Source organism: Anser anser, assembly GCF_964211835.1.
Source record: "Anser anser genome assembly, contig: HAP1_SCAFFOLD_387, whole genome shotgun sequence".
In the NCBI taxonomy this organism is placed as follows: domain Eukaryota; kingdom Metazoa; phylum Chordata; class Aves; order Anseriformes; family Anatidae; genus Anser; species Anser anser.
The window spans coordinates 1,859-28,229 of NW_028153637.1; the positions used below are offsets into that span (position 1 = coordinate 1,859).

The following is a 26,371-nucleotide window of genomic DNA, read 5'->3' on the forward strand; positions in this document are numbered from 1 at the left end:
ATATCGCTCCCCAAAATCCCAATTTCCCCCCGCCATCCCCCCCTAAACCGCCATACACGCCCCACATCCCCCCCCGGACCCCCCCATAGTCCCCCAAATTCCCCCTATAGCCCCCCCAAATCCCCTGTATAGCCCCCACATCCCCACACCAAACCCCATACCCCCACATCCCCCCCCCAAATCCCCATATGCCCCCATACGGCCCCCATATCCCTCCCCAAAATCCCAATTTCCCCCCTATAGCTCCCCCAGACCCCCACATCCCCCTCAAATCCCCATACCCCCCGCATACGGCCCGAAATCCCCCCCATATCCCCCCTGAATCCCCCCAAATCCTTCCATACTCCCCCCCAGCCCCCCCTCACCCCCCCTCTCCCCCCAGATCCGCGACCTCCTGTGCCCGGGGGGCCCTCCCCTGCGCATCCTCCAGGCCCGGGGGCGCCCCCCCGAGGTGCGGGGCCTCACCCGCCTCCCCCTGGGCCCCCCCCCGGCCCCCGCCCTCCTGGCGGCCTCGCTGGGCGCCCGCCGCCGCGCCGCCCCCACCCTCCTCAACGCCTCGTCCAGCCGGGGCCACCTGGTGCTGTGGGTGCGCTGCGACCCCCCCGGGACCCCCCCGGCACCCGGGGGTGCCCCCCCCCCCACCTTGACCTTGGCCGACCTGGCGGGGCTGGAAGACCCCCGGCGCAGCGGGGCTGGGGGGGTTCGCCTGCGCGAGGGGGGGGCCACCAACGCCTCGCTGGGGGTGCTGCGGAGGGTGCTGGGGGCGCTGCGGCGGGGGGGGCGCCCCCCCCTCCGCGAGAGCCGCCTCACCCGCCTGCTGGTGGGGGCGCCGCGCCCCCCCGGCCCCCCCCTCCTGCTCCTCCTCCTCGCCCTCTGCCCCCGCCCCCCCGGGCGCCCCCAGGCCCGCCGAGCCCTCAGCTTCGCCCGGGGGGTGCGCCGGGTGCCCCCCCCCCCCGTGGGGGATGAGGGGGGAGGTGAGTTATTTGGGGGGGGGGGGGCAGGGGTTGGGGTTATGGGGGTGTGGGTGTTGGGGGGGGTATCATGGGGATGGGGGCGTCCGGGGAGGGGGGTTGGGAGCTATGGGGGAGGGATGAGGGGGCATCAAGGGGGTGGGGGGGATTGGGGGGGGCTTTTGGGGGGGGTTGGGAGTGTTATGGGGGGGTTGGGGGGCTGTGGGGGGGGGGTTATGGGAGGGTTGGGGGAGCTATGGGGAGGGGTGGGGGGTTATGGGGGGGCAGGGGGGGTTGGGGGGCTCTGGGGAGGGGTGGGGAGAGCTTGGGGGGACTCTGGGAGGGACGGGGGGAGCTGGGGGATTTTGGGGGGGCTTTGGGGAGGGGTGGGGGGCACTGGGGGGTTATGGGGAGGGGTGGGGTGGACACACGAGGAGGAAGGGGGGAGCATGGGACATGGGGGGGGCACTGGGGGGGGATGTGGGACGGGGGGGGATGCAGGGGGGCTATTTGGCACCCCCTGATCCCCCCCCTCCCCCCCCAGATAACACCGTTGCCAGCGACGCCCCGGAGCCCAGGTAGGGATTTGGGGACATTGGGGGGGGGGGGCGGTGGACACGGGGGTGGCACGGGCCCCCTGTGACCCCCTCTTCCCTGTCCCCCCCCCCCCCACAGGTCCCCCACGCCCCCCCCGGAGGACCAGGCCCTGCAGCGCTGGCTGGAGGACGCTGAGAACACGCTGCAGGTGACACGGGGAGGGGACAGGGGGACACGGGGCGGGGGGTGACAACACCAGCACCCCACCGGGGGGGGGGCACCCGTGGGTGCTCACCTCCCTCCCCCCCACAGAGGCTGAAGAAGCGGCGCCCACCCCCCTCCCCTCCACCTCCGCCTCCTCCTCCTCCGGGTACGGTGGTCCCCCAAAGTGTCCCCTCCCCCCCCAAAGTGTCCCCCCCGTCCCCAAATGTCCCCTCCCCCCCCAAAGCGTCCCCCCCCGTCCCCAAATGTCCCCCCCCATGACGCTTTGTCCCACAGGCGCCCCCTCCCCGGCCTCCCTGGTGGTGCTGCGGCGGCGGCAGAAGGTGGGTCCCTGGGTGGGAGGGTGTGACACACGTGGGGGGGGTCCATTTGTGCCCCCCCCCGCTCAGTGTCCCCTGCTGTCCCCAGGGCTGTCCCCAGTGGGAGGCGGTGGCCGCCCCCCGGCTGGAGGCGGGGGTCCGGGCCCACGTCCTGCGGGCGCTCAACGGGGGGGACCCGGCGCAGCTGCGGGGGCTGGGGCCCCGCCGGGGGGGGCGCGTCCACGCCTGGCGCCAGGAGCACGGCCCCTTCCGCACGGTCAGTGCCTGTCACCTCCCCGCTGTCACCCCCCTCCCCGCTGTCACCCCCCGTGTCTTCTTGTCACCTCCCCGGGTCACCTTGTGTCACCCTCGGTGTGTCACCTGTTGTCACCCTGTGCCACCCCTGGGTGTCCCCTGCCATGTCCCATGTCACCCTGTGCCACCCCTGGGTGTCCCCTGGTATGCCCCGTGTCACGGTGTCACCTCCCAGTGTCCCTATGCGTGTCCCACGCCCCCCCTGGGTGTCCCCTGCCATGTCCCACGTCACCGTGTCACCTCCCAGTGTCCCATGCCACCCCCGGGTGTCCCCTGGCGTGTCCCATGCCACCCTGTGCCACTCTAGGTGTCCCCTGGCATGCCCCGCGTCACCCCGCGCCAACCCACCGGGGCACCCAGTGTCCCTGCCACCCCCCCGCCCCGTGCTGTCCAAAGGGCCACCCCCGGGTGCCCCTGTCCCCACGGGTGCCCCTGTCCCCGCAGGTGGAGGACCTGGCGGCGGTGCCCGGCTTCTCGGCGGCGCAGGTGGCCACGCTGCTGCAGGTGAGCAGGGACGCGGGGCTGGGGGACAGCGGCCACGCAGGGGCCACGCGGGCGTGGCGGGGGCGCCACGGCGGTGACGCGGTGCCCCTCTCCGCAGGCCAATGTCCCCGCTGCCCTGGGGACAGCCCCGTCGTTGTCCCCCGGACCCCAATAAACAGCCGCGAACGCCGACCCCGCCTGGCTGCGTGCGCGTGGGGGCGGGGACAAGGGGAGGGGCTCCTGGAGGTGAGACGAGGCGATTGGCCGGGTGGGGGGGGGGGTGGGGTTTCCTGGTGCCCTCCTTCTCAAGGTGACCTCGTGCCACCCAGGTGGGCCCAAGCTCAGTAGGTGGCCCTCAGCCACCAAGGTGTCCCCAAGCCGAGGAGGTGACCCCAAGCTACCAAGGTGTCCTTGTGCCACCAAGATGTCCCCAAACCAAGGAGGTGGCCCTGAGCTGCCAAGGAGGTGGCCCCAAGCAAAGGAGGTGACCTCCAAGCCACCAAGGTGACCCCAAGCCAAGGAGGTGGCCCTGAGCCACCAAGGTGTCCCCAGGCTGAGGAGGTGACCCCTGAGCTGCCAAGGGGGTGGCCCCAAGCAAAGGAGGTGACCTCCAAGCCACCAAGGTGTTCCCAAGCCACTAAGGTGACCCCTGTGCCACTAAGGTGACCCCTGAGCCACCAAGGTGTCCCCAAGCCAAGGAGGTGACCCCAAGGTTCCAAGGTGATACAAAGGAGGTGATCCCAAGCCACCAAGGTGTCCCCAAACCAAGGAGGTGACACCGAGCAACCAAGATGTCCTGAAGCGAAGGAGGTGACCCCAAGCCACCAAGGTGGCCACCAAGGTGACCTCTGAGACAAGGAGGGGACCCCAAGCCACCAAGGTGTCCCCAAGCCGAGGGGGTGACCCCAAGGTTCCAAGGTAACACAGAGGTGACCCCTGATCCACCAAGGTGACCCCAAGCCAAGGAGGTGACCCTGAGCCACCAAGGAGATGACCCCAAGCTAAGAAGGTGACCCCAAGCACCAAGATGACCCCAAGCCACCAAGGTGACGCCTGAGACAAGGAGGTGACCCCAAGCCGCCAAGGAGGTGACCCAAGGTTCCAAGATGATGCCAAGCCACAAAGGTGTCTCCAAGCCAAGGAGGTGACCCCAAGGTTCCAGGATGACCCCAAGCCATGGAGGTGACCCCAAGCCACCAAGGTGTCCCCAAGCCAACGATGTGACCCCAAGCCACCAAGGTGGCCACCAAGGTTACTCCTGAGACAAGGAGGTGACCCCAACCCACCAAGGTGTCCCCAAGCCAAGGGGGTGACCCCAAGGTTCCAAGGTGATACAAAGGAGGTGACCCTGAGCAACCAAGGTGTCCCCATGCCCAGGAGGTGACCCCAAGGTTCCAAGATGACCCCAAGCCACCAAGGTGTCCCCAAGCCAAGGAGGTGACCCCAAGCCACCAAGGTGGCCACCAAGGTTACCCCTGAGACAAGGAGTTGACCCCAAGCCACCAAGGTGTCCCCAAGCCAAGGAGGTGACCCCAAACCACCAAGGTGGCCACCAAGGTTACCCCTGAGACAAGGAGGTGACCCCAAGCCACCAAGGTGTCCCCAAGCCAAGGAGGTGACCCCAAGTTTCCAAGGTGATACAAAGGATGTGACCCTGAGCAACCAAGATGTCCCCAAGCCAAGGAGGTGACCCCAAGCACCAAGATGACCCCTGAGACAAGGAGGTGACCCCAAGCCACCAAGGTGTCCCCAAGCCGAGGGGGCGACCCCAAGGTTCCAAGGTGGTACAAAGGAGGTGACCCTGAGCAACCAAGGTGTCCCCAAGCAACCAAGGTGTCCCCAAGTCGAGGAGGTGACCCCGAGCAACCAAGGTGTCCTGAAGCGAAGGAGGTGACCCCAAGCCACCAAGGTGTCCTTGTGCCACCAAGATGTCCCCAAGCTGAGGAGGTGACCCCTGAGCTGCCAAGGAGGTGGCCCCAAGCAAAGGAGGTAACCTCCAAGCCACCAAGGTGTTCCCAAGCCACTAAGATGACCCCTGAGACAAGGAGGTGACCTCAGGGCACCAAGGTGTCCCCAAGACAAGGAGGTGGCCACCAAGGTTACCCCTGAGACAAGGAGGTGACCCCAGGGCACCAAGATGTCCCCAAGCCAAGGAGGTGGCCACCAAGGTTACCCCTGAGACAAGGAGGTGACCCCAAGCCACCAAGGTGTCCCCAAGCCAAGGAGGTGGCCACCAAGGTTACCCCTGAGACAAGGAGGTGACCCCAAGCCACCAAGGAGGTGACCCAAGGTTCCAAGATGATGCCAAGCCACCAAGGTGTCCCCAAGCCAAGGAGCTGACCCCAAGCCACCAAGGTGGCCACCAATGTTACCCCTGAGACAAGGAGGTGACCCCAAGCCACCAAGGTGTCCCCAACCCAAGCGGGGGGCCCCAAGGTTCCAAGGTGTCCCCAGGATGAGGAGGTGACCCCAAGGTTCCAAGGTGATACAAAGGAGGTGACCCTGAGCAACCAAGGTGTCCCCAAGCCAAGGAGGTGACCCTAAGGTTCCAAGATGACCCCAAGCCACAAAGGTGTCTCCAAGCCAAGGAGGTGACCCCAAGGTTCCATGGTGATACAAAAGAGGTGATCCCTGTGCACTAAGGTGTCCCCAAACCAAGGAGGTCACCCCGAGCAACCAAGATGTCCCCAAGCCAAGGAGGTGACCCCAAGCACCAAGATGACCCCAAGCCACCAAGGTGACCCATGAGAGAAGGAGGTGACCCCAAGCCACCAAGGTGTCCCCAAGCCAAGGAGGTGGCCACCAAGGTTACCCCTGAGACAAGGAGGTGACCCCAAGCCACCAAGGTGTCCCCAAGCCAAGGAGGTGGCCACCAAGGTTACCCCTGAGACAAGGAGGTGACCCCAAGCCGCCAAGGAGGTGACCCAAGGTTCCAAGATGATGCCAAGCCACCAAGGTGTCCCCAAGCCAAGGAGGTTACCCCAAGCCACCAAGGTGGCCACCAATGTTACCCCTGAGACAAGGAGGTGTCCCCAAGCCACCAAGGTGTCCCCAAGCCGAGGAGGTGACCCCGAGCAACCAAGGTGTCCTTGTGCCACCAAGATGTCCCCAAGCTGAGGAGGTGACCCCTGAGCTGCCAAGGAGGTGGCCCCAAGCAAAGGAGGTGACCTCCAAGCCACCAAGGTGTTCCCAAGCCACTAAGATGACCCCTGAGACAAGGAGGTGACCCCAAGCCACCAAGGTGTCCCCAAGCCAAGGAGGTGACCCCAAGGTTCCATGGTGATACAAAGGAGGTGATCCCAGGGCACCAAGGTGTCTCCAAGCCAAGGAGGTCACCCCGAGCAACCAAGATGTCCCCAAGCCAAGGAGGTGACCCCAAGCCACCAAGGTGTCCCCTGAGCTGCCAAGGAGGTGGCCCCAAGCAAAGGAGGTGACCTCCAAGCCACCAAGGTGGCCCCAAGCCAAGGAAGTGACTCTGAGCCACCAAGGTGTCCCCCAAGCCAAGGAGGTGACCCCAAGGTTCCAAGGTGATACAAAAGAAGTGACCCTGAGCAACCAAGATGACTCCAAGCCACCAAGGTGACCCCTGAGACAAGGAGGTGACCCCAAGCCACCAAGGTGTCCCCAAGCCAAGGAGGTGGCCACCGAGGTTACCCCTGAGACAAGGAGGTGACCCCAAGCCACCAAGGTGTCCCCAAGCCAAGGAGGTGACCCCAAGTTTCCAAGGTGATACAAAGGAGGTTACCCTGAGCAACCAAGATGTCCCCAAGCCAAGGAGGTGACCCCAAGCACCAAGATGACCCCTGAGACAAGGAGGTGACCCCAAGCCACCAAGGTGTTCCCAAGCCGAGGGGGTGACCCCAAGGTTCCAAGGTGGTACAAAGGAGATGACCCCTGAGCCACCAAGGTGTCCCCAAGCCACCAAGGTTTCCCCAAGCCGAGGAGGTGACCCCGAGCAACCAAGGTGTCCTTGTGCCACCAAGATGTCCCCAAGTAGGTGACCCATGAGCTGCCAAGGAGGTGGCGCCAAGCAAAGGAGGTGACCTCCAAGCCACCAAGGTGTTCCCAAGCCACTAAGATGACCCCTGAGACAAGGAGATGACCCCAAGCCACCAAGGTGTCCCCAAGCCAAGGAGGTGGCCACCAAGGTTACCCCTGAGACAAGGAGGTGACCCCAAGCCGCCAAGGAGGTGACCCAAGGTTCCAAGATGACGCCAAGCCACAAAGGTGTCTCCAAGCCAAGGAGGTGACCCCAAGGTTCCATGGTGATACAAAGGAGGTGATCCCAGGGCACCAAGGTGTCCCCAAGCCACCAAGGTGTCCCCAAGCCGAGGAGGTGATCCCAAGCCACCAAGGTGTCCCCTGAGCTGCCAAGGAGGTGGCCCCAAGCAAAAGAGGTGACCTCCAAGCCACCAAGGTGTTCCCAAGCCACTAAGATGACCCCTGAGACAAGGAGGTGACCTCAGGGCACCACGGTGTCCCCAAGCCAAGGAGGTTGCCACCAAGGTTACCCCTGAGATAAGGAGGTGACCCCAAGCCGCCAAGGTGTCCCCAAGCGAAGGAGGTGACCCCAAGCCACCAAGGTGGCCACCAAGGTTACCCCTGATACAAGGAGGTGACCCCAAGCCACCAAGGTGTCCCCAAGCCAAGAAGGTGACCCGAAGGTTCCAAGATGACCCCAAGCCACCAAGGTGTCTCCAAGATAAAGGAGGTGACCCCAAGGTTCCATGGTGATACAAAGAAGGTAATCCCAGGGTATCAAGGTGTCCCCAAAACAAGGAGGTCACCCCGAGCAACCAAGATGTCCCCAAGCCAAGGAGGTGACCCCAAGCACCAAGATGACCCCAAGACACCAAGGTGACCCCTGAGACAAGGAGGTGACCCCAAGCCACCAAGGTGTCCCCAAGCCAAGGGGGTGACCCCAAAGTTCCAAGGTGTCCCCAGGCTGAGGAGGTGACCCCAAGGTTCCAAGGTGATACAAAGGAGGTTACCCTGAGCAACCAAGATGTCCCCAAGCCAAGGAGGTGACCCCAAGGTTCCAAGATGACCCCAAGCCACCAAGGTGTCCCCAAGCCAAGGAGGTGACCCCAAGCCACCAAGGTAGCCACCAAGGTGACCCCTGAGACAAGGAGGTGACCCCAAGCCACCAAGGTGTCCCCAAGCCAAGGAGGTGACCCCAAGGTTCCAAGGTGATAAAAAGGACATGACCCTGAGCAACCAAGATGTCCCCAAGCCAAGGAGGTGACCCCAAGCACCAAGATGACCCCTGAGACAAGGAGGTGACCCCAAGCCACCAAGGTGTCCCCAAGCCGAGGGGGTGACCCCAAGGTTCCAAGGTGGTACAAAGGAGATGACCCCTGAGCCACCAAGGTGTCCCCAAGCCACCAAGGTGTCCCCAAGCCGAGGAGGTGACCCCGAGCAACCAAGGTGTCCTTGTGCCACCAAGATGTCCCCAAGCTGAGGAGGTGACCCCTGAGCTGCCAAGGAGGTGGCCCCAAGCAAAGGAGGTGACCTCCAAGCCACCAAGGTGTTCCCAAGCTACTAAGATGACCCCTGAGACAAGGAGGTGACCCCAAGCCACCAAGGTGTCCCCAAGCCAAGGAGGTGACCCCAAGGTTCCATGGTGATACAAAGGAGGTGATCCCAGGGCACCAAGGTGTCTCCAAGCCAAGGAGGTCACCCCGAGCAACCAAGATGTCCCCAAGCCAAGGAGGTGACCCCAAGCCACCAAGGTGTCCCCTGAGCTGCCAAGGAGGTGGCCCCAAGCAAAGGAGGTGACCTCCAAGCCACCAAGGTGGCCCCAAGCCAAGGAAGTGACTCTGAGCCACCAAGGTGTCCCCCAAGCCAAGGAGGTGACCCCAAGGTTCCAAGGTGATACAAAAGAGGTGACCCTGAGCAACCAAGATGACTCCAAGCCACCAAGGTGACCCCTGAGACAAGGAGGTGACCCCAAGCCACCAAGGTGTTTCTAAGCCAAGGAGGTGGCCACCAAGGTTACCCCTGAGACAAGGAGGTGACCCCAAGCCACCAAGGTGTCCCCAAGCCAAGGAGGTGACCCCAAGTTTCCAAGGTGATACAAAGGAGGTTACCCTGAGCAACCAAGATGTCCCCAAGCCAAGGAGGTGACCCCAAGCACCAAGATGACCCCTGAGACAAGGAGGTGTCCCCAAGCCACCAAGGTTTCCCCAAGCCGAGGAGGTGACCCCGAGCAACCAAGGTGTCCTTGTGCCACCAAGATGTCCCCAAGCTGAGGAGGTGACCCCTGAGCTGCCAAGGAGGGTGCGCCAAGCAAAGGAGGTGACCTCCAAGCCACCAAGGTGTTCCCAAGCCACTAAGATGACCCCTGAGACAAGGAGGTGACCCCAAGCCACCAAGGTGTCCCCAAGCCAAGGAGGTGGCCACCAAGGTTACCCCTGAGACAAGGAGGTGACCCCAAGCCGCCAAGGAGGTGACCCAAGGTTCCAAGATGACGCCAAGCCACCAAGGTGTCTCCAAGCCAAGGAGGTGACCCCAAGGTTCCATGGTGATACAAAGGAGGTGATCCCAGGGCACCAAGGTGTCCCCAAACCAAGGAGGTCACCCTGAGCAACCAAGATGTCCCCAAGCCAAGGAGGTGACCCCGAGTACCAAGATGACCCCAAGCCGCAAAGGTGACCCCTGAGACAAGGAGGTGACCCCAAGCCACCAAGGTGTCCCCAAGCCAAGGAGGTGACCCAAGGTTCCAAGATGACCCCAAGCCACCAAGGTGTCTCCAAGCCAAGGAGGTGACCCCAAGGTTCCATGGTGATACAAAAGAGGTGATCCCAGGACACCAAGGTGTCCCCAAACCAAGGAGGTCACACCGAGCAACCAAGATGTCCCCAAGCCAAGGAGCTGACCCCACGCACCAAGATGACCCCAAGCCACCAAGGTGACCCCTGAGACAAGGAGGTGTCCCCAAGCCACCAAGGTGTCCCCAAGCCAAGGAGGTGACCCAAGATTCCAAGATGACCCCAAGCCACCAAGGTGTCTCCAAGCCAAGGAGGTGACCCCAAGCCACCAAGGTGTCCCCAAGCCAAGGAGGTGACCCCAAGCCACCAAGGTGGCCACCAAGGTTACCCCTGAGACAAGGAGGTGACCCCAAGCCACCAAGGTGTCCCCAAGCCAAGGAGGTGACCCCAAGGTTCCAAGGTGATACAAAGGAGGTGACCCTGGGCAACCAAGATGTCCCCAAGCCAAGGAGGTGATCCCAAGCACCAAGATGACCCCTGAGACAAGGAGGTGACTCCGAGCCACCAAGGTGTCCCCAGGCTGAGGAGGTGCCCCCAAGGTTCCAAGATGACCCCACGCAACCAAGGTGTCTCCAAGCAAGGAGGTGGCCCCAAGGCGCCAAGGTGATACAAAGGAGGTGACCCTGTGCAATCAAGATGTCCCCAAGCCAAGGAGGTGACCCCAAGCACCAAGATGACCCCTGAGACAAGGAGGTGACCCCAAGGATCCAAGGTGATACAAAGGAGGTGACCCTGTGCAACCAAGATGTCCCCAAGCCAAGGAGGTCCCCAAGCACCAAGATGACCCCTGAGACAAGGAGGTGACCCCAAGCCACCAAGATGTCCCCAAGCCGAGGAGGTGACCCCAAGCAACCAAGGTGTCCTTGTGCCACCAAGATGTCCCCAAGCTGAGGAGGTGACCCCAAGCAAAGGAGGTAACCTCCAAGCCACCAAGGTGTTCCCAAGCCAAGGAGGTGACCCCAAGCCACCAAGGTGGCCACCAAGGTTACCCCTGAGACAAGGAGGTGACCCCAAGCCACCAAGGTGTCCCCAAGCCGAGGGGGTGACCCCAAGGTTCCAAGGTGGTACAAAGGAGATGACCCCTGAGCCACCAAGGTGTCCCCAAGCCACCAAGGTGTCCCCAAGCCGAGGAGGTGACCCCGAGCAACCAAGGTGTCCTTGTGCCACCAAGATGTCCCCAAGCTGAGGAGGTGACCCCTGAGCTGCCAAGGAGGTGGCCCCAAGCAAAGAAGGTAACCTCCAAGCCACCAAGGTGTTCCCAAGCCACTAAGATGACCCCTGAGACAAGGAGGTGACCCCAAGCCACCAAGGTGTCCCCAAGCCAAGGAGGTGGCCACCAAGGTTACCCCTGATACAAGGAGGTGACCCCAAGCCGCCAAGGAGGTGACCCAAGGTTCCAAGATGACGCCAAGACACAAAGGTGTCCCCAAGCCAAGGAGGTGACCCCAAGCACCAAGATGACTCCAAGCCACCAAGGTGACCCCTGAGACAAGGAGGTGACCCCAAGCCACCAAGGTGTTTCTAAGCCAAGGAGGTGGCCACCAAGGTTACCCCTGAGACAAGGAGGTGACCCCAAGCCACCAAGGTGTGCCCAAGCCAAGGAGGTGACCCCAAGTTTCCAAGGTGATACAAAGGAGGTTACCCTGAGCAACCAAGATGTCCCCAAGCCAAGGAGGTGACCCCAAGCACCAAGATGACCCCTGAGACAAGGAGGTGACCCCAAGCCACCAAGGTGTCCCCAAGCCGAGGGGGTGACCCCAAGGTTCCAAGGCGGTACAAAGGAGATGACCCCTGAGCCACCAAGGTGTCCCCAAGCCACCAAGGTTTCCCCAAGCCGAGGAGGTGACCCCGAGCAACCAAGGTGTCCGTGTGCCACCAAGATGTCCCCAAGCTGAGGAGGTGACCCCTGAGCTGCCAAGGAGGTGGCGCCAAGCAAAGGAGGTAACCTCCAAGCCACCAAGGTGTTCCCAAGCCACTAAGATAACCCCTGAGACAAGGAGGTGACCCCAAGCCACCAAGGTGTCCCCAAGCCAAGGATGTGGCCACCAAGGTTACCCCTGAGACAAGGAGGTGACCCCAAGCCGCCAAGGAGGTGACCCAAGGTTCCAAGATGACGCCAAGCCACAAAGGTGTCTCCAAGCCAAGGAGGTGACCCCAAGGTTCCATGGTGATACAAAGGAGGTGATCCCAGGGCACCAAGGTGTCCCCAAACCAAGGAGGTCACCCTGAGCAACCAAGATGTCCCCAAGCCAAGGAGGTGACCCCGAGTACCAAGATGACCCCAAGCCGCAAAGGTGACCCCTGAGACAAGGAGGTGACCCCAAGCCACCAAGGTGTCCCCAAGCCAAGGAGGTGACCCAAGGTTCCAAGATGACCCCAAGCCACCAAGGTGTCTCCAAGCCAAGGAGGTGACCCCAAGGTTCCATGGTGATACAAAAGAGGTGATCCCAGGACACCAAGATGTCCCCAAACCAAGGAGGTCACACCGAGCAACCAAGATGTCCCCAAGCCAAGGAGCTGACCCCAAGCACCAAGATGACCCCAAGCCACCAAGGTGACCCCTGAGACAAGGAGGTGTCCCCAAGCCACCAAGGTGTCCCCAAGCCAAGGAGGTGACCCAAGGTTCCAAGATGACCCCAAGCCACCAAGGTGTCTCCAAGCCAAGGAGGTGACCCCAAGCCACCAAGGTGTCCCCAAGCCAAGGAGGTGACCCCAAGCCACCAAGGTGGCCACCAAGGTTACCCCTGAGACAAGGAGGTGACCCCAAGCCACCAAGGTGTCCCCAAGCCAAGGAGGTGACCCCAAGGTTCCAAGGTGATACAAAGGAGGTGACCCTGGGCAACCAAGATGTCCCCAAGCCAAAGAGGTGATCCCAAGCACCAAGATGACCCCTGAGACAAGGAGGTGACTCCGAGCCACCAAGGTGTCCCCAGGCTGAGGAGGTGCCCCCAAGCAAAGGAGGTGACCTCCAAGCCACCAAGGTGTTCCCAAGCCACTAAGATGACCCCTGAGACAAGGAGGTGACCCCAAGCCACCAAGGTGTCCCCAAGCCAAGGAGGTGGCCACCAAGGTTACTCCTGGGACAAGGAGGTGACCCCAAGCCGCCAAGGAGGTGACCCCAAGGTTCCAAGATGACGCCAAGCCACAAAGGTGTCTCCAAGCCAAGGAGGTGACCCCAAGGTTCCATGGTGATACAAAGGAGGTGATCCCAGGGCACCAAGGTGTCCCCAAGCCAAGGAGGTGGCCACCAAGGTTACCCCTGAGACAAGGAGGTGACCCCAAGTCACCAAGGTGTCCCCAAGCCAAGGAGGTGACCCAAGGTTCCAAGATGACCCCAAGCCACCAAGGTGTCCCCAAGCCGAGGGGGTGACCCCAAGGTTCCAAGGTAACGCAAAGGAGATGACCCCTGAGCCTCCAAGGTGACCCCAAGCCAAGGAGGTGACCCCGAGCCACCAAGGTGTCCCCAGGCTGAGGAGGTGACCCCAAGGTTCCAAGGTGATACAAAGGAGGTGAGCGTGAGCAACCAAGATGTCCCCAAGCCAAGGAGGTGACCCCAAGGTTCCAAGATGACCCTAAGCCACCAAGGTGTCCCCAAGCCAAGGAGGTGAACCCAAGCCACCAAGGTGGCCAATAAGGTTACCCCTGAGACAAGGAGGTGACCCCAAGCCACCAAGGTGTCCCCTGAGACAAGGAGGTGACCCCAAGCCACCAAGGTGTCCCCAAGCCACCAAGGTGTCCCCAAGCCGAGGAGGTGACCCCGAGCAACCAAGGTGTCCTTGTGCCACCAAGATGTCCCCAAGCTGAGGAGGTGACCCCTGAGCTGCCAAGGAGGTGGCCCCAAGCAAAGGAGGTGACCTCCAAGACACCAAGGTGTTCCCAAGCCACTAAGATGACCCCTGAGACAAGGAGGTGACCCCAAGCCACCAAGGTGTCCCCAAGCCAAGGAGGTGACCCCAAGGTTCCATGGTGACCCCAAGCCACCAAGGTGTCTCCAAGCCAAGGAGGTGACCCCAAGGTTCCATGGTGATACAAAAGAGGTGATCCCAGGGCACCAAGGTGTCCCCAAACCACGGAGGTCAACCCGAGCAACCAAGATGTCCCCAAGCCAAGGAGTTGACCCCAAGCACCAAGATGACCCCAAGCCACCAAGGTGACCCCTGAGGCAAGGAGGTGACCCCCAAGCCACCAAGGTGTCCCCAAGCCAAGGAGGTGGCCACCAAGGTTACCCCTGAGACAAGGAGGTGACCCCAAGCCGCCAAGGTGTCCCCAAGCCAAGGAGGTGACCCAAGGTTCCAAGATGACCCCAAGCCACAAAGATGTCTCCAAGCCAAGGAGGTGACCCCAAGGTTCCAAGGTGATACAAAGGAGGTGATCCCAGGGCACCATGTGTCCCCAAACCAAGGAGGTCACCCTTTGCAACCAAGATGTCCCCAAGCCAAGGAGGTGACCCCAAGCCACCAAGATGACCCCAAGCTGCCAAGGTGACCCCTGAGACAAGGAAGTGACCCCAAGCCACCAAGGTGTCCCCAAGTGGAGGGAGTGACCCCAAGGTTCCAAGGTAACACAAAGGAGATGACCCCTGAGCCACCAAGGTGACCCCAAGCCAAGGAGGAGACCCCGAGCCACCAAGGTGTCCCCAGGCTGAGGAGGTGACCCAAGGTTCCAAGGTGATACAAAGGATGTGACCCTGAGCAACCAAGGTGTCCCCAAGCCAAGGAGGCGGCCACCAAGGTTACCCCTGAGACAAGGAGGTGACCCCAAGCCGCCAAGGAGGTGACCCAAGGTTCCAAGATGACCCCAAGCCACCAGGGTGTCCCCAAGTCAAGGAGGTGACCCCAAGCCACCAAGGTGTCCCCTGAGCTGCCAAGGAGGTGGTCCCAAGCAAAGGAGGTGACCTCCAAGCCACCAAGGTGTCCCCAAGCCAAGGAAGTGACTCTGAGCCACCAAGGTGTCCCCCAAGCCAAGGAGGTGACCCCAAGGTTCCAAGGTGATACAAAGGAGGTGACCCTGAGCAACCAAGATGTCCCCAAGCCAAGGAGGTGACCCCAAGCACCAAGATGACCCCTGAGACAAGGAGGTGACCCCAAGCCACCAAGGTGTCCCCAAGCCGAGGGGGTGACCCCAAGGTTCCAAGGTGGTACAAAGGAGATGACCCCTGAGCCACCAAGGTGTCCCCAAGCCACCAAGGTGTCCCCAAGCCGAGGAGGTGACCCCGAGCAACCAAGGTGTCCTTGTGCCACCAAGATGTCCCCAAGCTGAGGAGGTGACCTCTGAGCTGCCAAGGAGGTGGCCCCAAGCAAAGGAGGTGACCTCCAAGACACCAAGGTGTTCCCGAGCCACTAAGATGACCCCTGAGACAAGGAGGTGACCCCAAGCCACCAAGGTGTCCCCAAGCCAAGGAGGTGGCCACCAAGGTTACCCCTGAGACAAGGAGGTGACCCCAAGCCGCCAAGGAGGTGACCCAAGGTTCCAAGATGACGCCAAGCCACAAAGGTGTCTCCAAGCCAAGGAGGTGACCCCAAGGTTCCATGGTGATACAAAGGAGGTGATCCCAGGGCACCAAGGTGTCCCCAAACCAAGGAGGTCACCCTGAGCAACCAAGATGTCCCCAAGCCAAGGAGGTGACCCCAAGCCACCAAGGTGTCCCCTAAGCTGCCAAGGAGGTGGCCCCAAGCAAAGGAGGTGACCTCCAAGCCACCAAGGTGGCCCCAAGCCAAGGAAGTGATTCTGAGCCACCAAGGAGGCCCCCAAGCCAAGGAGGTGACCCCAAGGTTCCAAGGTAATACAAAGGAGGTGACCCTGAGCAACCAAGATGTCCCCAAGCCAAGGAGGTGACCCCAAGCACCAAGATGACCCCTGAGACAAGGAGGTGACCCCAAGCCACCAAGGTGTCCCCAAGCCGAGGGGGTGACCCCAAGGTTCCAAGGTGGTACAAAGGAGATGACCCCTGAGCCACCAAGGTGTCTCCAAGTCACCAAGGTGTCCCCAAGCCGAGGAGGTGACCCCGAGCAACCAAGGTGTCCTTGTACCACCAAGATGTCCCCAAGCTGAGGAGGTGACCCCTGAGCTGCCAAGGAGGTGGCCCCAAGCAAAGGAGGTGACCTCCAAGCCACCAAGGTGTCCCCCAAGCCAAGGAGGTGACCCCAAGTTTCCAAGGTGATACAAAGGAGGTGACCCTGAGCAACCAAGATGTCCCCAAGCCAAGGAGGTGACCCCAAGCACCAAGATGACCCCAAGCCACCAAGGTGACCCCTGAGACAAGGAGGTGACCCCAAGCCACCAAGGTGTCCCCAAGCCAAGGAGGTGGCCACCAAGGTTACCCCTGAGACAAGGAGGTGACCCCAAGGCACCAAGGTGTACCCAAGCCAAGGAGGTGACCCCAAGCAACCAAGGTGTCCTTGTGCCACCAAGATGTCCCCAAGCTGAGGAGGTGACCCCTGAGCTGCCAAGGAGGTGGCCCCAAGCAAAGGAGGTAACCTCCAAGCCACCAAGGTGTCCCCAAGCCAAGGAGGTGGCCACCAAGGTTACCCCTGGGACAAGGAGGTGACCCCAAGCCGCCAAGGAGGTGACCCCAAGGTTCCCAGATGACGCCAAGCCACAAAGGTGTCTCCAAGCCAAGGAGGTGACCCCAAGATTCCATGGTGATACAAAGGAGGTGATCCCAGGGCACCATGTGTCCCCAAGCCAAGGAGGTGGCCACCAAGGTTACCCCTGAGACAAGGAGGTGACCCCAAGCTACCAAGGTGTCCCCAAGCCGAGGGGGTGACCCCAAGGTTCCAAGGTAACGCAAAGGAGATGACCCCTGAGCCTCCAAGGTGACCCCAAGCCAAGGAGGTGACCCCGAGCCACCAAGGTGTCCCCAGGCTGAGGAGGTGACCCCAAGGTTCCAAGGTGATACAAAGGAGGTGAGCGTGAGCAACCAAGATGTCCCCAAGCCAAGGAGGTGACCCCAAGGTTCCAAGATGACCCTAAGCCACCAAGGTGTCCCCAAGCCAAGGAGGTGAACCCAAGCCACCAAGGTGGCCAATAAGGTTACCCCTGAGACAAGGAGGTGACCCCAAGCCACCAAGGTGTCCCCTGAGACAAGGAGGTGACCCCAAGCCACCAAGGTGTCCCCAAGCCACCAAGGTGTCCCCAAGCCGAGGAGGTGACCCCGAGCAACCAAGGTGTCCTTGTGCCACCAAGATGTCCCCAAGCTGAGGAGGTGACCCCTGAGCTGCCAAGGAGGTGGCCCCAAGCAAAGGAGGTGACCTCCAAGACACCAAGGTGTTCCCAAGCCACTAAGATGACCCCTGAGACAAGGAGGTGACCCCAAGCCACCAAGGTGTCCCCAAGCCAAGGAGGTGACCCCAAGGTTCCATGGTGACCCCAAGCCACAAAGGTGTCTCCAAGCCAAGGAGGTGACCCCAAGGTTCCATGGTGATACAAAAGAGGTGATCCCAGGGCACCAAGGTGTCCCCAAACCACAGAGGTCAACCCGAGCAACCAAGATGTCCCCAAGCCAAGGAGTTGACCCCAAGCACCGAGATGACCCCAAGCCACCAAGGTGACCCCTGAGACAAGGAGGTGACCCCCAAGCCACCAAGGTGTCCCCAAGCCAAGGAGGTGGCCACCAAGGTTACCCCTGAGACAAGGAGGTGACCCCAAGCCACCAAGGTGTCCCCAAGCCAAGGAGGTGACCCAAGGTTCCAAGATGACCTCAAGCCACAAAGATGTCTCCAAGCCAAGGAGGTGACCCCAAGGTTCCAAGGTGATACAAAGGAGGTGATCCCAGGGCACCATGTGTCCCCAAACCAAGGAGTTCACCCTTTGCAACCAAGATGTCCCCAAGCCAAGGAGGTGACCCCAAGCCACCAAGATGACCCCAAGCTGCCAAGGTGACCCCTGAGACAAGGAGGTGACCCCAAGCCACCAAGGTGTCCCCAAGTGGAGGGAGTGACCCCAAGGTTCCAAGGTAACACAAAGGAGATGACCTCTGAGCCACCAAGGTGACCCCAAGCCAAGGAGGAGACCCCGAGCCACCAAGGTGTCCCCAGGCTGAGGAGGTGACCCAAGGTTCCAAGGTGATACAAAGGATGTGACCCTGAGCAACCAAGGTGTCCCCAAGCCAAGGAGGCGGCCACCAAGGTTACCCCTGAGACAAGGAGGTGACCCCAAGCCGCCAAGGAGGTGACCCAAGGTTCCAAGATGACCCCAAGCCACCAGGGTGTCCCCAAGTCAAGGAGGTGACCCCAAGCCACCAAGGTGTCCCCAAGCCGAGGGGGTGACCCCAAGGTTCCAAGGCGGTACAAAGGAGATGACCCCTGAGCCACCAAGGTGTCCCCAAGACACCAAGGTGTCCCCAAGCTGAGGAGGTGACCCCTGAGCTGCCAAGGAGGTGGCCCCAAGCAAAGGAGGTGACCTCCAAGACACCAAGGTGTTCCCAAGCCACTAAGATGACCCCTGAGACAAGGAGGTGACCCCAAGCCACCAAGGTGTCCCCAAGCCAAGGAGGTGGCCACCAAGGTTACCCCTGAGACAAGGAGGTGACCCCAAGCCGCCAAGGAGGTGACCCAAGGTTCCAAGATGACGCCAAGCCACAAAGGTGTCTCCAAGCCAAGGAGGTGACCCCAAGGTTCCATGGTGATACAAAGGAGGTGATCCCAGGGCACCAAGGTGTCCCCAAACCAAGGAGGTCACCCTGAGCAACCAAGATGTCCCCAAGCCAAGGAGGTGACCCCAAGCCACCAAGGTGTCCCCTGAGCTGCCAAGGAGGTGGCCCCAAGCAAAGGAGGTGACCTCCAAGCCACCAAGGTGGCCCCAAGCAACCAAGGAAGTGATTCTGAGTCACCAAGGAGGCCCCCAAGCCAAGGAGGTGACCCCAAGGTTCCAAGGTAATACAAAGAAGGTGACCCTGAGCAACCAAGATGTCCCCAAGCCAAGGAGGTGACCCCAAGCACCAAGATGACCCCTGAGACAAGGAGGTGACCCCAAGCCACCAAGGTGTCCCCAAGCCGAGGGGGTGACCCCAAGGTTCCAAGGTGGTACAAAGGAGATGACCCCTGAGCCACCAAGGTGTCTCCAAGTCACCAAGGTGTCCCCAAGCCGAGGAGGTGACCCCGAGCAACCAAGGTGTCCTTGTACCACCAAGATGTCCCCAAGCTGAGGAGGTGACCCCTGAGCTGCCAAGGAGGTGGCCCCAAGCAAAGGAGGTGACCTCCAAGCCACCAAGGTGTCCCCCAAGCCAAGGAGGTGACCCCAAGTTTCCAAGGTGATACAAAGGAGGTGATCCCAAGCCATCAAGTTGACCCCTGAGCCTTCAAGGTGTCCCCAAACAAAGGTGATCCTGAGTCACCAAAACCCAAAGCCAAGAAGGTGACCCCAAACCGCCAAGGAGGTGACCCCAGGCCACCAAGGTGTCCTCAAGCAAAGGAGGTGACCCCAAGGTTCCAAAGTAACACAAAGGAGTTGACCCCAAGCCACCAAGGTGTCCCCAAGTCAAGGAGGTAACCCCCAAGCCACCAAGATGACCCCAGCCAAGGAGGTGACCCCCAGGCCACCCAGATGATGGTGAGCCACCAAGGTGTCCCTAAGCCATCAAGTTGGGCCCAACCACAAGATACTGAGATAGCCCCAAGCCACCGTGACCACACGATGCTGAGATGAACCCAGGTCCCCAAGGTGACCACAAGATATCAAGGTGACCCCAAGTCACCAGGGTGACCTCAAGATATTAAGGTGACCCAAAGTCACCTAGATGACTCTGAGCCACTAAGGTGACTACAAGAGGTGAAGGTGAGCATGAGCCATTAAGGTGACCCTCAAACTACTGAGGTGACCATGTGCCACCAAAGTGACCACAAGGTAATGAGATGGCTCCAAGCCACCAAGGTGACCACAAGTTGAACAGAGAGCTCCAAGCCACCAAGGTGATACTGAGCCACCAAGGTGACCCTCAAACTACCAAGGTGACCATGTGCCACCAAGTGACCGCAAGACACCAAGATGACCAGAGCCATGGGACAGGTCCTTCGTGGCGCCTCAGCACAACCTCCACCCCATGCCGCAGAGGACTCCCCGCACCCAGAGGACCTCCTCTCCATCCTACGCTCACCTTGGTGCCCGCAGGCCGCTTCCTCCTGCAAGAGGACCCTTGAGGGACCAAGACTTGGGCATTGGAGCTCCTCCACCTTGCGTTCTTGGTGGGGCTCCACCTCTCCCAGCACTCCCCCTGTGGTTCAAGAGCCTCCGTTCCTCGAGTTGCCGTCGGGATCTCATGCAGAAGACTTCACCCGTCGGGACCTTGTCGTGCAGAAGACCTCGCCCTCCTTGGGAGGTCACGGTGATGGTGGGACTCGATCTCCAAATCCTCCACCCGATTTTAGGATGCTGCGGTTCAGGATCTTGGCACCGGAGGACTCCCGGACCTGCAGAATGCCCGAAGGAGCATCGCTCGTTTTTGGGATGTAGAGCGTAAATTCTTTCCTCTGCACTTCCACACAGCCTCTGCTTGTTTTTTTATTTCCTTTTCCCCCTTTCCCTTTTTAAAAATTATATAATTAATAATAATTTTCCCTTAATAATTATGTATTCCTTTCACTAAATTATCCTTATGTGTACCCGTGAGCTGTTTCTTTCCTTTTCTTCTTCCCCTCCTCTTCTGAGGAGGGGCAGTGAGAGCGGTTGTGGCGGAGTTCAGCTGCCCGGCAAGGAAAAACCACCCCAAAATCCGCTGTGACTCTGGGGCAGGACGCGAGGGCGCGGTGCCCTGCGGCGACATCTCTGAGCGTCTCTCTCGAGCCGTGAAGTATCTCCCAAGGGGACCGAAGCATCTCTCCGTGGAGAATTGCATCTCCCCAGGACATAAAAGCACTTGCCTGGAGCAACCACATTTCAGCTCTTTCTCCCCAGGGAGCCCAAGGTTCTTTTTGGAGGACACGTGCACCTCCCCACGGCCCTCAAGCACGTGATTGGAGCACTGAAAACTTCCTCTACGAACCCATCGCCTCCTGAGGCGCTAAGACATCGCCCAGTGGCATACGAGCGTTACTTTGAAGAACCCAGCCCCTAAATAGAAAACCCAATCAACTCCTCGGAAGACCCAAGCACCTCTCTGGGCAACAAAGGCACCCAAAGTTCTCCCGCGAGTCGCCCCAGCATCTCTCTGCAGCGCAGAAGCACCTCCCTGGAGCACCCAAGCCTCTCACCGGAGAACCCAAGAACGTCCCCACCGTACTCCTACAGCTGAGCGGAGAACCCGAGCGCCTCCCCGGGGCTCCAGAACACCACCTGGGGCGGTTCTGGGCACCGCAGTACGAAAAGGACGTGAGACTGTTGGAGAGTGTCCAGAGGAGGGCGATGAAGATGGTGAAGGACCTAGAGGTGCAGACGTATGAGGAGCGGCTGAGGTCACTTGGCCTTTTCAGCCTGGAGAAGAGGAGGCTGAGGGGAGACCTCATCGCAGCCTACAGCTTCCTCACGCGGGGGAGCGAAGGGGAAGGCACCGATCTGTTCTCTTCAGAGATAGGACCCGAGGGAACAGTGTCAAGCTGCGGCAGGGGAGGTTCAGGCTGGACATCAGGAAGAGGTTCTTCACCGAGAGGGCGGTCGCCCGCTGGAACAGGCTCCCCAGGGAAGGAGTCACTGCACCAAGCCTGCCAGAGTTTAAGAAGCGTTTGGACTGTGCACTTAGTCACATGGTCTGAATTTTGGGGTAGACCTGTGCGGTGCCAGGAGCTGGACTCGATGATCCTTATGGGTCCCTTCCAAGTGGGGATGTTCTATGATTTTATGATTCTAAGATCCTGAACTCCGCCATCTCACTGTCACTGCAGCCAAGACTGAAGGGCCTCATTATCGTGCAGTTCCTCCAAAATTGTCATGCAGTCCCACAGCTCGGCACTGCTGGGCCCGGTTTTGTCCCTGTCCCCCTTCAGATCCAGTTTAAAGCCCTGTCCATCAGCCCTGCTGACTCCTGGGCAAAGATCCCTCAAAGAAAGGTGCTCCCCATCAGGAGTCAGTAGGCTCAGTGTCACGTAGACCTCCCCACCATCAAGAAACCCAAAACTCTGTCAGTGGCACCAGCCTCGGCGCCACATATTGATCTGCCCGTTCCTTTCAATATTGATCCCTGCCACTGGAAGGAAGGAGGAAACCACCACCCATGCACCTGATCCTATTCACCTCAAGTCCTCTGCTGTGCCTCGTCTCCCTCTTTCAGGATCCTCATTTCTACCTTCTCCCCCATGGCTTTTAAATTCCTGAGCAGCTCATCTTTGTAAGTATGGAGCCTCGCAGGGCTGAGGTGGTCAGGTGTACGGATTGATAAGGAAAGAGACAGAATGTGGGAGTGTTGATTGGATTAAAAATAAGAAACGATTGGGTTAAAAAGAAAAGATTGGGTTAAAAAATAAAAGTTTGGGTTAAGAAGAAAAGATTGGGCTAAAAATAAGAAAGGAAAGAGGAACAATCAGCAAAACTGAGGCACAGAGCTGGCAAAACGAACATGGAGACAACGGCAAGGAGCAGAGCTCCCGGTCACATTGGTTGGTGGGTTATCAAAGTACCGGCGCTGCTCCCAGGAAGATCAACCTGGACTTAGCAGCTGGTAAGACTGTAAAAGCGGGTCGAAGAAACTCTCTGAGACTCAATTTGGAGTAGAAAGCAGAAATGTCATTAATTGTGGGGCCGGGCCCACAGGGGATTGCTCCACCTAGTGTGCGCGCCGAGTTTTTCAAGCTACAGAGGTTATATGCAGTCAGAGCATACATATCCATTAGATTTCCAAAAAATAATTAACACATTGGTACTGTTACTTCCTGGAACTCTGTAGAATATGTAAACGTCCCCATTTATTTCTACTGGTGGTCTTTCGGGGTCTTCTGGTGGTCGTCGGTAGGCGTCCTCACCGTGTTTGCTGGTGGAACCCAGTTCTTGCGCGTGCTCAGGTCTCGTTCTTTTTATCACCGTCGTCGGTTACACACCCAAGGCCATGCGCACAGCAGGAGTTCCTCACCTGATCTTCTGACACATCCTCCAGGCCTGGGTCATCTCGCCCTCATTCTGCGATACAAGCCCGTACATTCCTACAAATAAAGCTAATTAGTGAGTAAGGCAGCATCAGGGATACAAAGGTCCTAAACGTCTCTTCTGTCTGTGGTGAGTGGCCTGTTAGAATGATGGGCGCCTCATTGATGCTGGAAGTGTGCGAACAGTTTCCTCTCTGCATCCTTGAGTTCCTGGTTCCTCATGCTGTAGATGAGGGGGTTCACTGCTGGGGGCACCACCGAGTAGAGAACTGCCAGCACCAGGTCCAAGGATTGGGAGGAGTTGGAAGGGGGCTTCAGGTAGGCAAAGATGGCAGTGCTGATAAACAGGAAGACCACGGCCAGGTGAGGGAGGCACGTGGAAAAGGCTTTGTGCCGGCCCTGCTCAGAGGGCATCCTCAGCACTGCCCTGAAGATCTGCACGTAGGACAGCATGATGAAAGTGAAACAACCCCAGAATAAAGAAATACTACCCGTAAGTAACCCAACTTCCCTGAGGTAGGCCTCTGAGCAGGAGAGCTTGAGGATCTGGGGGATTTCACAGAAGAACTTAAGTTCAACAAGGCCAAGTGCCGGGTCCTGCACCTGGGGCGCAACAACCCCAAGCAGCGCTACAGGCTGGGAGATGAGTGGCTGGAAAGCTGCCTGGCCGAGAAGGACCTGGGAGTATTGGTGGATAGTCGGCTGAATATGAGCCAGCAGTGTGCCCAGGTGGCCAAGAAGGCCAATGGCATCCTGGCCTGTATAAGAAGCAGTGTGGCCAGCAGGTCTAGGGAAGTGATTGTGCCCCTGTACTCGGCTCTGGTGAGGCCGCACCTCGAGTACTGTGTTCAGTTTTGGGCCCCTCGCTACAGGAAGGACATGGACGTGCTCGAGCGAGTCCAGAGAAGGGCGACCAAGCTTGTGAGGGGTCTGGAGAACAAGTCTTACGAGGAGCGGCTGAGGGAGCTGGGCTTGTTCAGCCTGGAGAAGAGGAGGCTCAGGGGCGACCTCATCGCTCTCTACAGTTACCTGAAAGGAAGCTGTAGAGAGGTGGGGGTTGGGCTATTCTCCCACGTGCCTGGTGACAGGACGAGGGGGAATGGGCTAAAGTTGCGACAGGGGAGTTTTAGGTTGGATGTTAGGAAGTACTTCTTTACCGAAAGGGTTATTAAGCATTGGAACGGGCTGCCCAGGGAGGTGGTGGAGTCACCATCCCTGGAGGTCTTTAAAAGACGTTTAGATGTAGAGCTTAGGGATATGGTTTAGTGGAGTACTTAGTGTTAGGTCGGAGGTTGGACTCGATGATCTTGAGGTCTCTTCCAACCTAGAGAAATCTGTGAATCTGTGAACTGATCCACAGCATTGCCTCGGCAGAGGGGCAGGGAAAATGTACCAGCAGTGTGCAGCACAGCGTTGAAAAAACCACAGCTCCAGGCAGCTGCTGCCATCTGGGCACAAGCTCTGCTGCCCAGGAGGGTCCCGTAGTGCAGGGGCTTGCAGATGGCAACGTAGCGGTCATAGGCCATGATGGTGAGAACTGAAAATTCATTTCCAATAAAGAAGACAAACAGAAAGACCTGGGCAGCACATCCTGCATAGGAGATGGCCCTGGTGTCCCAGAGGGAATTGGCCATGGCTTTGGGGAGAGTGGTGGAGATATAGCCCAGGTCAAGGAGGGCGAGGTTAAAAAGGAAGAAGTACATGGGGGTGTGGAGGCGGTGGTCGCAGGCTACGGTGGTGAGGATGAGGCCGTTGCCCAGGAGGGCAGCCAGGTAGATGGCCAGGAAGAGCGCGAAGTGCAGGAGCTGCAGCTCCCGCGTGTCTGCGAATGGCAGGAGGAGGAACTCGGTGATGGAGCTGCTGTTGAACATCTGATCCTCTGCTGGTGGATGCTGCCAAAGTAGAAAAAAACCAGACATTTGCAACAAGCTTCTCTGAGCAAAGCTCCCTTCATTCCTAAGCCCTCACATTGCATTTCTTTCCAGGAGGATCTTTGTGCATCTCCTTGGTTTGTGCTGGCTGAGTGTCCTGTACAGAAGGGGCACCTCTGCCCATCGGCTCCTGGTGGGTCATGTCTGCTTCACAGCACCTTCTTCCACAGAGGAAGGTGGAAGGAGAGGTGCAGCACATCTGTCTATTTACAAAGAGTTTTAGAGTTTAGTTTTAACCCTTGTGCCCAGCTGCTTGGTGCTTGCAGCATCCTCAGGTGCTGCACTCAGCGGTTACGCTGAAAAAGGAACCGTGCTGTTCTGGGAGAAGAGGGGAGCAGCTCAAGGAGCAGGTACGATCGCCGCCCTTTTAGCTGTGCAGGGTGTAATGAAGAGGCCACGACAAGGATGCTGATCCACAGGGGCTGCTCAAGGGCTCTCGGACAACACAAAGGTCCTCATCAACCCTCAGCATATAGCCTGCCCTGCAACAAGAACACAGAAATGAAGGCAGGCTCCTTCCCCCCACAGCTTCTCCCTGCAGCTCCCTGGGCAGGCTGAGTCCTCATCCACATTGCCCTGCTGCCGGGGACTCACCGTGTCCAGGCTCGTGCAGATTCCTCCCACGCTGTGAGCTCGGCCATCCCGCTGCTCTGCTCTCCTTGCCTCCCTTCTCTCCCCGTGCCAGCTGCAGGCAGTGTCCCCAGCCCTGCTGCGCCATGCAGAGGAGCTGCTCCTGGGCAGAGCTGGCTCTCCACACTTGCCAGGAGCTCTCTCCTGCCCAGGGGTAGCACAGAACCAGCCCAAGGCCTCCCTTGCTCTGCCCCTCTGGGCTCCCTGCACATGTCCCTGGGGCTCCAGGGCTGACAGCAGGGTCCCTCTGGGGATTATGCTTTGAAGCATCTGAAGTAATCACCACTTGGCCTTCTCTAAACAACAGAGACTGATTCCAGCGGCATAGTTTGTCTTACCAGAGCGTGCTTTGTAAAGTGTACACGTTCCCTCTGGACACCCATGAAAAAAAAAAAAAAAAAAGGCCAGACAGGGGTTGTTTGTTGCCCTTGTTCAGGTCAGTGACTAGCTGATGCAATGCAGGCATCTCCTCTAGAGTTGGAGGCCTGCAGGCTAGGCAGGATTCAGCTCCCCCCGTGCACCCCCCACACCCACAGGAGCTGAGATTCCTCCTGGTTCAGTCCAGGCATGCAAATGTGCCTGCATGGGAGCTGCTGCTCTGAGCCCCTGTTCTTTATTCCGTGGGGAGACGCAAACACTCGGTGACTCCAAGATAACTGCTAGTTTTTGTGAGCTGTAATGGAAACCCTCTGAGCGTACTTACAGCCTTCCTTATTATTGACTGTGGGCCAGAGATCAGAGAATCACAGAATGGCTCAGGTTGGAAGATCATCTAACTCCAACCCCCCTGCCATAGGTGGGGATGCCACCCACCGGATCAGGTTGGCCAAGGCTCCATCTAACCTGGCCTTGAACACCTCCAGGAATGGGGCATCCACAGCTTCTCTGGGCAACCCGTTCCAGTGCCTCACTATCCTTAGAGGGAAGCATTTCTTCCTAATGTCTAATCTAAATCTATCTTCTTTTAGTTTATGACCTTTCCCCCTTGTCCTATCATTATCTACTTGAGTAAAGAGTCTTTCTCCGTCCTTTTTATAAGACCCCTTTAAGTACTGAAAAGCTGCAGTAAGGTCTACCTGGAGCCTTCTCTTCTCTAGACTAAACAGCCCCACCTCTCTCATCCTCTCTTCACAGGAGAGGCGCTCCAGCCCTCTGATCATCTTTGTGGCCCACTTCTGGACCTGCTTTAATAGGTCAATAGTGAAAACACCGGTCCCAAGACAGACT

At 59.4% G+C, this 26,371-nt stretch overlaps 2 protein-coding genes and 2 long non-coding RNA genes across 4 annotated transcripts; 3 read left to right on the top strand and 1 right to left on the bottom strand.

Moving 5' to 3' along the window:
- Nucleotides 1-382: 382 nt before the first annotated feature.
- LOC310891733 (uncharacterized protein) lies at nucleotides 383-2,996 on the top strand (the record flags this gene model as incomplete). Its single annotated transcript, XM_083853973.1, has 8 exons — nucleotides 383-974; nucleotides 1,495-1,528; nucleotides 1,626-1,695; nucleotides 1,800-1,857; nucleotides 1,986-2,032; nucleotides 2,118-2,285; nucleotides 2,768-2,827; nucleotides 2,925-2,996. Coding segments are annotated over 8 exons (1,086 nt in total), but the record flags the coding sequence as incomplete, so codon positions are not given.
- Nucleotides 2,997-14,861: 11,865 nt separating this feature from the next.
- Nucleotides 14,862-16,441, top strand: LOC310891735. The gene is made up of 4 exons (XR_014577700.1): nucleotides 14,862-14,978; nucleotides 15,089-15,197; nucleotides 15,842-15,891; nucleotides 16,392-16,441. It is a non-coding gene; the product is annotated as an uncharacterized lncRNA (long non-coding RNA).
- A 1,500-nt stretch (nucleotides 16,442-17,941) lies between these two features.
- On the top strand, nucleotides 17,942-18,527 carry LOC310891730. The gene is made up of 3 exons (XR_014577699.1): nucleotides 17,942-18,069; nucleotides 18,180-18,288; nucleotides 18,502-18,527. It is a non-coding gene; the product is annotated as an uncharacterized lncRNA (long non-coding RNA).
- Nucleotides 18,528-22,391: 3,864 nt separating this feature from the next.
- Nucleotides 22,392-25,201, bottom strand: LOC310891732 (olfactory receptor 14C36-like). Its single transcript, XM_083853972.1, has 2 exons — nucleotides 23,942-25,201; nucleotides 22,392-23,171 (listed from the first exon to the last, which is right to left on the bottom strand). Exons 1-2 carry the CDS (start codon nucleotides 24,500-24,502, stop codon nucleotides 22,743-22,745), a joined length of 990 nt encoding a protein of 329 aa, XP_083710098.1. The 5' UTR covers nucleotides 24,503-25,201; the 3' UTR covers nucleotides 22,392-22,742.
- Nucleotides 25,202-26,371: the final 1,170 nt, after the last annotated feature.